This window comes from Leopardus geoffroyi, chromosome D3, assembly GCF_018350155.1.
Source record: "Leopardus geoffroyi isolate Oge1 chromosome D3, O.geoffroyi_Oge1_pat1.0, whole genome shotgun sequence".
NCBI classification, from domain to species: Eukaryota; Metazoa; Chordata; class Mammalia; order Carnivora; family Felidae; genus Leopardus; species Leopardus geoffroyi.
In genome coordinates this window covers 26,128,708-26,139,277 of record NC_059339.1, presented here as the reverse complement: position 1 = coordinate 26,139,277, position 10,570 = coordinate 26,128,708, and the positions used below count along the sequence as shown (strand labels likewise).

At 40.1% G+C, this 10,570-nt stretch overlaps 1 protein-coding gene across 1 annotated transcript in view; it reads left to right on the top strand.

Moving 5' to 3' along the window:
- Positions 1-19: 19 nt before the first annotated feature.
- SRRD (SRR1 domain containing) overlaps positions 20-10,570 on the top strand; it is a 26,953-nt gene continuing 16,402 nt past the window's right edge. Inside the window, exon 1 of the mRNA XM_045458458.1 lies at positions 20-180. Coding sequence (XP_045314414.1) covers positions 20-180 — 161 coding nt within the window. The remainder of the gene's footprint in view (positions 181-10,570) is intronic.

Below are 10,570 nucleotides of genomic sequence, written 5' to 3'. Positions count from 1 at the left end.
CCGCTAACGTCAGAGGGCCATGGCGGCAGCGGCGTTGGAGCCCTGGCAGGCTGCGGCCCCGCGCAGGAAAAGGCGCTCGGCGGCGCGGCGTCCGCGAGGGAGGGAGGCGGCGGCGGGGGGTCTGGAGGCCGAACCAGAGACGGACGGCCGAGTCGTGCTTCGTCGCATCCGGGAGGCCCGGTGAGTGCGGAGTTGGCCCTGGGACCGAGTCTTCATCCTTGGGAGGACCGCTCCGAGCCTCCGTCTCGCCACCTGTAAAGTGGGCATATCTGCAAACCCTTAGGGTTATTGTGAGGATTTTACGGAGGTGAGGAGCTTAATACAGACTGAATCGGAGTAAAGGTCGTCATTCCTCTTGTTGCACTTCCAGCTGCGCGACCTTCGGCAAGTTCCATAATCTCTGTCCCTCAGTTTTCTCATCTGAGAGATGGCCCTGAAAATAGTACCCGTATAGGCTTGTTTTGAGGATTCAGTGAGTTAGTAAATGTATGTAAGTGTAAACCACGGTGCCTGGAGCGGGGTAAGTGCAGAAACAGTGTTTGGTATTAATATCATACGAGTGTTGGTTATTGTTATTGCTGACGCCGGGGAAACAACACGAACGTGATTGACATCTTCACGGTGATCATCATTAGTTAATTGAGGAGCTGCTGTGTGCCTGCCACTGGCTTATGCATTCTACTTAGTACATCTCTATCAATTTGAACATCGCAGACAGCTAGGATCCTGTCAGGGCTCAGAGTCTTAGAGACACCGGTAATGTATGGAACCAGATTTCAAACCCATGGCTTTGCAGCTCCAACACCTGTGCTTCAAAGTTCTCCATTATTCGGGCTTAGCCCTGCTCTGCACCTTGGAGTTTAGAACAGCACCTAACAGAGGAAGCACTTTAATAAATGTTACCTATTTTTGTTACTTATTTTTGTTGCCATTATTTATTTGCAGTCCTTTAGGGGCCCAGTAAAAGTTTTTGTTAGCGCTTCAGATCAACAACTGGGGGAAATTAGACTAATTTTATATGCTCCTCTCCCCCAGAATTAAGGTCAAGAGACAGTTGATGACTCCGAGGTTACCACTGAATAGAAAGGAGTTGGCTGACCAGTTGATTGAGCCTGAGTAAACAAACAGCAGCGACTTTTTCTAGGATCTTGGAAGACGTCTCTGAGAAGGAGTGTGCCCAGGGATTTGGAAAACCCTTAAGGCACTTTCCCTACACCTTGCATTGTTATTCTTCCTCAACTTCTCCGGTATCCCCCCCTCCCTTCCTGGGAGCTCCCTGCTTCTTCTTGTACCCATAAATGTGGTGCAGACCCCACTGCTCTGAGAGGAGCCCAGCACTTTACATGCTGTTCTGTGCGCAAGCTCACCAGTTTCCAAAGCACTCCCAGTACATTAGAGCTCTTCTGTACCCTCTGGGATGAACATGAGGGCAGCCTCGGGCAGATGTTTTCGATTCTGTGTGGTAAACGCTGGTGTGTGGCTTGTCTGTTGAAATCCAATTTTGTTTAAAAAATTTTTTTTCTTTTTTTTTTAGTGTTTATTTATTTTTGAGACAGAGAGAGACAGAGTGCGAGTAGGGGAGAGGCAGAGAGAGAGCGAGATACAGAATCCAAAGCAGGCTCCAGGCTCTGAGCTGTCGGCACAGAGCCCGAAGCGGGACTCAAACTCACGATCCGTGAGATCATGACCTGAGCCGAAGTCAGACACTTAACCGACTGAGCCACCCAGGCGCCCCCCCAAAATTTTTTTTTTCTTATGAGAACTTTTAAGATCTACTCTCTTAGCAGCTTCCAAGTGTTATTACCTATAGGCGCCATGCTGTATATTACATTCCCATAACTCATTTATTTTATACGTATAAGTTTGTACCTTTTGACCCCCTTTATCCATTTCACACCCATCCTCCCCTCCACAACCACCAATCTGTTCTCTATCTAGGAGCTCAGTATTTTTGTTTTTTAGATTCCGTATAAAAGTGATGTCATATAGGGGCGCCTGGGTGGCTCATTCGGTTGAGCGTCCGACTTTGGCTCAGATCGTGATCTCGCGGTTTGTGCATTCGAGTCCCGCATTGGGCTCTGTGCTGCCATCTCCGAGCCTGGAGCCTGCTTTGGATTCTGTGTCTCCTCCTCTCTCTGTCTCTCAAAAATAAATAAATATTAAAAAAAAATTTTTTTTTAAGTGATGTCATCTAGTATTTGTCTGACTTATTTCGCTAAACATAAGGCCCTCAGGGTCCATCCCTGTTTTTGCAAGTGGAAAGATTTCATTATTATGGGTGAATAGTATTTCATTTTATATAGATACACCACATCTTTTTTATCGAATCATCCCTCCCTGGACACATAGGCTGTTTTCATATCTTAGCTATTGTAAATAATGCTGCAATGAATATGGGGGTTCATATATCTTTTCAAATAGGTGTTTTTTTGTGTTGTTTTGTTTTGTTGATAAATAGCCAGAAGAGAAACTGCTGGGTCATAGAGTAGTTCTATTTTTAATTTTTTGAGTAACCTCCATACTGTTTCCCATAGTGGCTCTGCCAACTTATGTTCCTACCAACAGTGCGTCAGGGTTCCATTTTCTCCACACTCTTGCCAAAGTTTGTTATTTCTCATCTTTTTGATACGAGCCCTTCTAAACTGTTGTGAGGTGAGGTCTCACTGTTTTGATTTGTACTTTCCTGATGGTTACTGATGTTGAGCATCTTTTCACGTACCTGTTGGCTCTCGGTATGTCTTCTCTGGATAAATATCTATTTGGATAATTCCATTTTTTAATCACATTGTTTGGTTGTTTTGTTATTCAGTTGTATGTGTTTTTTATATATTTTAGGTATTAACCTTTTATCAGGTATGTAATGTGCAAATCTTTGCTCCCATGCAGTAGGTTGCCTGTTTTTTTTTGTTGGTCGTGGTTTTCTTTGCTGGGCAGAGGCTGTTTAGTTCGGTGTAGTTTTGCTTATTTTATTGTTGCTTTTGTTGCCTTTGCTTTTGGAGTCAGATCCAAAGCCAGGACCTACGTCAAGCAGCTTGTCGCTTACGTTTTCTGCTAAGAGTTTTATGGTTCCAGGTCTTCCATTCACGTCTTTAATCCATTTTGAGTTCATTTTTTGTGTATGTTATAAGATAGTGGTGCACTTTCATTCTTTTGCATGTGGCTGTCCAGTTTTCCCAACACCATTTATTAAAGAAATGGTCCTTTCCGCCTAGGATATTCTTGGCTCCTTTGTCATAAGGTACTGGACCTTATGTGTGGGTTTATTTCTGGGCTCTCTCTTCTGTTCGGTTGATCTGTGTGTTTGTTTTTATGCCAGGATGCCAATAATCATTATGGCTTTGTAATAGAGTTTGAAACCAGGGAGCATGATGCCTCCAGCTTTGTTCTTTATCAAGATTGCTTTGCTGTTCAGAGCCTTTTGTGACTCCAAATTTTAAAGATTGTCTTACGTGAAAAATGTGATAGGAATTTTGATAGGAATTGTATTGAATGTGTAGATGGTTTGGTAGTGTAGACATTTTACCACTGTTCTTCTAACCCCTGAGCACGAATGTCTTTCCATTTATTTGTGTTGTCTTCAATTTTTTTTTCCTTAACGGCTTATAGTTTTCTGTATACAGGTCTTTCACCTACTTGGTTAAATTTATCTCTAAGTATTTTTTTTTTTATGCAATTGTAAATGTGATTGTTGTTTTGTTTTTTAAGTTTATTTATTTTGAGAGTGTGTGTGTGTGTGTGTGTGTGAGCGCACACGCACGCACAAGCGGGGGAGGGACAGAGAGAGAGGGAGAGAGTCCCAAGCACAGCTCCCACGCCGTCAGCGCAGAGCCCAACACAGGGCTCAGTTCCACGAACTGTGAATCATGACCGGAGCCAAAGTCGAGTTGGATGCCTAACTGACTGAGCCACCCAGGCACCCCAAAATGTGATTGTTTTTTAAACTTATTTTTCTGATAGTTCATTATTAGTGTATCAAAATGCAACAGATTTTTGTGTATTTTTTATCCTGCAACTTATACTGAATTTGTTATTCTAGTAGTTTTTGGTGTCATCTTTAGGGTTTTCTTTATAAAATACCATGTCATCTGAAAATAGTGGCCGTTTTAGTTCTTCCTTTCCAATCTGGATGCCTTTTATTTATTTATTTTTCTTGTGTAATTGCTCTGGCAAGGACTTCCAATACTACAGTTGACCCTTGGCCAACATGGGTTTGAACTGTGTGGTCCACTTAATACGTGAATTTTTTTTCAATAAATACAGACAATGCTGTAAATGTATTTTCCTTTAGGATTTTCCTAATAACATTTTTTTTCTAGCTTACTTTGCTGTATGAACTCAGTATTTAATCCATCTAACATACAAAGTAGTGTTCATTGACTTTTTTATGTTATTGGTAAGGCTTCCAGGCAACAGTAGGCTATTAGTAGTTACATCTTGGAGGAGTCAGAAGTTATACTCAGATTTTCGACTGCACAGGGGTTTGGCACCCCTAACCCCTGCGTTGTTCAAGGGCCAATTGTATGTTGAATAAAAGTGGCAAGAGTAGGTATCCTTGTCTTGTTGCTGGTCATAGAGGAAAAGCTTTCAGCTTTCAGCGTTCACCATCGAGTATGATGTGGCTTGTCATATATGGCTTTTCTTATGTTGAATTACGTTCTCTCCATACCTGCTTTGTTGAGAGCTTTTATCAAAATGGATGTTGAATTTTGTCACATATTTTTTCTGTGTCTGTTGAGAAGTCACATGCTTTTTATCCTTAATTTTGTTAATGTGGTATATTATTTTGATTCATCCCTGGAATAAATCCCACTTGATCATAGCATATGGTCCTCTTACTGTATTGGGTTAAGTTTGCTGATATTTTGTTGAGGACTTTTCCATCTATGTTCATGACAGATATTGGCCTGTGGGCCTCTCTTCTTATGGCATCTTGGCTGGTTTGGACAAGGGCAATGCTGGCCTCATAAAATGAGTTGGGAAGCATTCCTTCCTCTTGTTTTTCCTGGAAAAGTTTGAGAAGGATTGGTATTCATTCTTCTTGGAAGATTTGGTAGAATTCACCAGTGAAGCCATCTGGTCCTGGACTTTTGTTTGTTGGGAGGTTTTTGATTACTCATTTAGTCTGCATACTGGTGATTGGTCTGTTCAGAATTTCTGTCCTTGTGATTCAGTCTTGGAAGGTTGTATGTTTCTGGGAATTTACCCTTCTTGATTGCCCAACTATTTGGGGTGAAACTGATCATAGTAGTTTCTTATGATCCTGTGTATATAGTATTGGCAGTAATATCTGTTTCTTTTCTGATTCTATTTGTTTGAGGCCTCCGTTGTTTTTTGTTTTTTGTTTTTAACCTTGGCGAGTCTAGCTACAAGTTTGTCAGCTCTTTTGTTGATCTTTCTATTGTCTTTTTAGTCTGTATTTTCACTTATTTCCATTCCAATCTTATTTCCTCCCTTCTGCTAACTTTAGGCTTCCTTTGTTCTTTTTCTAGTTCCTTGAGGTGTAAAGGTAGATTGCTTATCGGGACTTTACTTGTTTCTTGAGATAGGCCTGTTTCACTATAAACTTCCTTCTTAGAACTACTTTTTTTTTTTTTTTTTTAAGTAAGCTCTACACCCAGTGTGGGGCTCGAACTCACTACCACATTAGATCAAGAGTCACACGCTCCACTGTGAGCCAGCCAGGTGTGCCATTCTGAGAACCACTTTTGCTGCATTCTATAAATTTTGCTAAGTTGTATTCCACTTTCATTTGTCATGAGGTATTTTTTGGTTTTTCTTTTGATCTGCTCATTGACCCATTGGTTGCTCAGCAAGCTCCGTGTTTGTGAATTTCCAGTTTTCTTCTTAGAATTGATTTCTAGTTCCATACCACTGGGGTCAGAAAAGATGCTGGATATGATTTCAGTGATCATTTTAGAAAGTTCCAGTCTCAAGTTTATTAAGGCTTGTCTTATAATCACGTGGCCTGGCACGTGATCTGTCTTGGAGAATGTTCCATGTGCACTTGAGAGGAATGTGTTCCACGTACTGCTTTTGGATGGAGAGCTCTAAATATACCTGTTAAGCCCATCTGGTCTAACTTGTTGTCTGAGGCTGATGTTTCCTTACTGATCTCCTGTCTGGATGGTCTATCCAATGATGTAAGTGAGGTGTTAAAATCCCCTACTATTCTTGTACTGCTGTCGATTTCTCCTTTTAGGTCTGCTCATATTTGCCCTACATATCTAGTTACTCCTCAAATTGGGTGCGTAAATATTTACAAATGTTGCATCCTCTTGTTAGATCGATTCCTTTATCACATAATGTTCTTCTTTGGCTCGAATTACAATGTTTGGATTTTTCTTTTCCCTCCTTCATTGGACTGAGAATCAGAAGATGATTTGTTAGCTGTGCAACCTGGAACAAAGCACACCCCTTCTCTCAGTCTGTTTTTTTCTCTGTAAAATAGAAACAACAAATTCTTCTCCCAGGCTCAAATAAGAGAGTGTGTATAAAAGAGCTTTGTGAACTATGAGATGCTGTCCAGATACGAAAAGTGACAATGCTCATGATGATTATGCAACAACCAGATGTTCAGGATAAGATTTTTTTTTTAATTTTTCTAATGTTTATTTCTTTTGAGAGAGAGAGAGAGAGCAAGCATGCACAAGTGGGGGGGAGGGCAGAGAGAGAGGGGGAGAGAGAATCCCGAGCAGGCTCCACATTCAGCACAGAGCCCAACACGGGGGGCTCAGTCCCATGAACCATGAGATCATGACCTGAGTGGAAAGCGAACCAGACGCTTAACCAACTGAGCCACCCAGGTGCCCCCATAGATTAAATTATTTGAACCTTTCACAAAAAATTGAGCATCAAAAGATGCTATAATTGGGGGCACCCAGCGGGTCCAGTCAGTGGAGCATGCAGCTCTTGATCTCAGGTCCTGAGTTCGAGCCCCAGGTTGCAGGGTAGAGTTTACTTAATTAAAAAAAAAAAAGAAGATGCCATAATTGGAGTTGTTTTCCTTTTGACCCCTTTAGGCATTTCTCCCACCTCCAACCCCCTACCTCTGGCAACCATTCATCCGTCCTCTGTATCTGTGAGCTCGGTTTTTTTGGTTCTGTTTTTTGTTTTGTTTCGGTGTTTTGTTTTTGTTTTTTAAGATTCCACATGTAAGTCATTTAGAATATTTCTCTTTTTCTGTTTGGTCTGTTTTACTAAGCACAATGACCTCAAGGTCCATCCATATTGCAGATGGAAAGATTTCATTCTTTATTATGGCTGAGTAGTATTCCATTGTGTATATACACCATAGTTTCTTTGTCCATTCATCCATTGATGGACACTTAGGCTGTGTCTATATTTTCATTCATAAATAAGGCTTCAGTGAACATAGGGGCGCATGTACCTTTTCCAGTTAGTGTTTTCATTTTCTTCAGATAAATAGAAGGGGAATTGCTGGATCATATGGTAGTTCTATCTTTATTTTATTTTTTAATGTTTATCTGTTTTTGAGAGAGAGAGACAGATAGAGCATGAACGGGGGAGGGGCAGAGAGAGAGGGAGACACAGAATCCGAAGCAGGCTCCAGGCTCTGAGCCATCAGCGCAGAGCCCGATGTGGGGCTCGAACTCGTGAACTGTGAGATCATGACCAGAGCCAAAGTTGGATGCTAAACTGAGCCACGCAGGTGCCCCTATTTTTAATTTTTATGAGGAACTTCCTTACACTTTTCCATGGTTGGCTGCACCAATTTACATTCCCACCAACAGCGAATAAGGGTTTTCCTTTTCTCTCCATCTTTGCCAACACTTGTTCTTTCTTGTTTTTTTGAAAATAGCCATCCTAACATGTGGTGTGGTATCTCATTGTGGTTTCGATTTGCACTTCCCTTGTGATTCGTGATGTTGAGCATCTTTTCACGTACTCGTTGACCATCTATATATCTTCTGTGGAAAAATGTCTATTTGGATCTGCCCATTTCTTAATTAGATTGCTTGGGTTTTCTTGTTACTGAGTTGTAGGAGTTCTTCATATCTTGGGTATTAATCCCTTATCAGATCCATGATTTGCAAACGTTTTCCCATACGGTGGGTTGCCTTTTTATTTTGTTGATGGTTTTCTTTGCTGTGCAGAAGCTTTCTGGTTTGATGTAGTCCCACATGTTTATTTTTGCTTTTGTTTTTACTTTTGGTAATCAAATTTTGAAAATCACTACCAAGACCTATGTCAAGCAGCTTTTCCCCTCTGTTTTCTATGAGGAGTTTTATGGTTCCTGGTCTTACATTCAAGTCTTTAATCCATTTTGGGTTAATTTTTGTGTACGTTGTAAAATAGTGGTTTCATTCTTTGCATGTGGCTGTCCAGTTTTCCCAACACCATTTATTAAAGAGGCTGTTCTCTCCCTCTTGTATATTCTTGGCCCCTTTGTCATAAAGTGTTTGACCCTATATATTTGGGTTTATTTCTGGGCTTTCTCTTCTGTTCCATTGATCTGTGTGTCTGTTTTAATGCCAATACTATATTGTTTTGATTACTGTAACTTTGTAGTAGAAATCTGAAATCAGGAAGTGTGATGCCTTTAGCTCTGTTTTCCTTTCTCAAGATGGCTCTGGCTATTCAGTCTTTCATGACTCCATACCAATTTGGGGATCCTTTTTTCTATTTCTGTGAAAACTGCGATTAGAATTTTGATAGGAATTGCGTTGTGTCTGTAGGTGGCTTTGGGTAGTATAGACATTTTAACACTGTTCTTCCAATGCATGAGCACGGAACATCTTTCCATTTACCTGTGTTTTCAATTTCTTTCCTTAATGTCTTATAGTTTTCAGTATATAGGCTTTCACCTCCTTGGTTAAGTTTATTCCTCAGTGTTTTATTCTTTTTGATGCAATTTCAAATGGGATCACCTTCTAAATTTCTTTTTCTGATAGTTAATTATTAGTGTATAGAAACGGAACAGACTTTTGTGTATTGATATTGTATCCTGCAACTTTACTGAATTCATTTGTTACTTTCAACAGGAGTCTTTAAGGTTTTCTACATATGTCATCTGCAAATAGCGAGTTTTACTTCTTTCCTTTCTTGTTTCGATGGCTTTTATTTATTTTTCTTAGTAATTGCTCTGGCTGGGATTCTAATTCTATATTGAATAGAAGTAGCAAAAGTGGGTATCTTTATCTTATTCCTGATATTAGAGAAAATAATAACAGCTGAAACTTCTCGCCATTGAATGTGATGTTACGTTGGGCTTGTCACATGTGGCCTTTATTATGTTGAGGTATGTTCCCTCTATACCCACTTTGTTGGGAAATATCCATCATAAATGGATATTAAATTTTGTCAGATCCTTTCCCTGCATTTCTCAACATGATCATATGATTTTTATTCTTCATTTTGTTAATGTGATGTCTCATGTTCATTAATTTGCATGTGTGAACTATCCCTGCATCCCTGGAGTAAATCCCGCTTGATCATAGTGTATGATTCTTTTAGCATGTGGGTGAATTTGGTTTGCTAGTATTTTGTTGAGCATTTTTGCATCCAAATTTATCAAAGACAGTGGCCTGTAATTTTTTTTGTAGTGTCCTTGTCTGGTTTTGGCATCAGGGTAATGCTGGCCCCAGAAATGAGTTTGGAAACATTCCCTCTTCTGTTTTGGGGTTTTTTGTTTTTGTTTTTGTTTTTTATTTTGGTTAGAGGGAAGCTTGGGAAGGATCAGTATTCATTCTCTGAATGGTAGAATTCACCATTAAAGCCGTCTAGTTCTGGCCTTTTGTCTTTTTGGAGTTTGAAATTGCCGATTCTTTTGGGTTGTCCAAATTGTTGCTGTGTATTTTCACAGTAGTCCCTTTGATCTTTTGGTTTTTTGTGGTGTCCATTGTAATATCTCCTCTATAATTTCTGATTTTGAGTCCCCTCTCTCTCTCTTTTGTTCTTGGTGTGTCTAGCTAAAGGCTTGTCGATTTTGTTACTCTTTCAAAAAATCTGCTCTTCTGTTGATCTTTTTTCCTATCTTTTTTTGGAATCTATTTTATTTATTTTTGTTCTGGTCTTTGTTATTTCCTTTCTACTAACTTTGGGCTTTGTTCTTTTTCTAGTTTGTGAGGTGTAACATTTGGTTATTTATTTCAGACTTTTCTAGCTTCTTGAGGTAGGCCTGTATTGCTATAAACTTACCACTTAGAATCATTTTTGCAGCATCCCAAAAATGTTGGTCTGCCTCTAGGTTAAATTCTATTTTGTCTGATATAAGTATAGCTCTCCCAGCTCTCTTTTGGTTTCCACTCGCACAGAACATCTTTTCTGTCTCCTCACTTTCAGTCTGTGTTGTCCTTGTGTCCAAAGTGCGTCTTTTGTGGGCATCACATGGATGGGCTGGTGTTTTCAGTCATTGTATATCTTTTGATTGGACAAATTCATCAGTTTGTTTTAAATCACTGTTGACAGTGTTTTGCTCTGGGTTTGCATAAGCTGGTTGACCTGAATAAAGAAAGCCTAGACACTGTTTTTGTCTCTCCTTTTACTTCCACCTTGGAATTAGTTGTGATAAGGCAAAGACTGTTTATTGAGTACCTGCTGCATGCAAGGC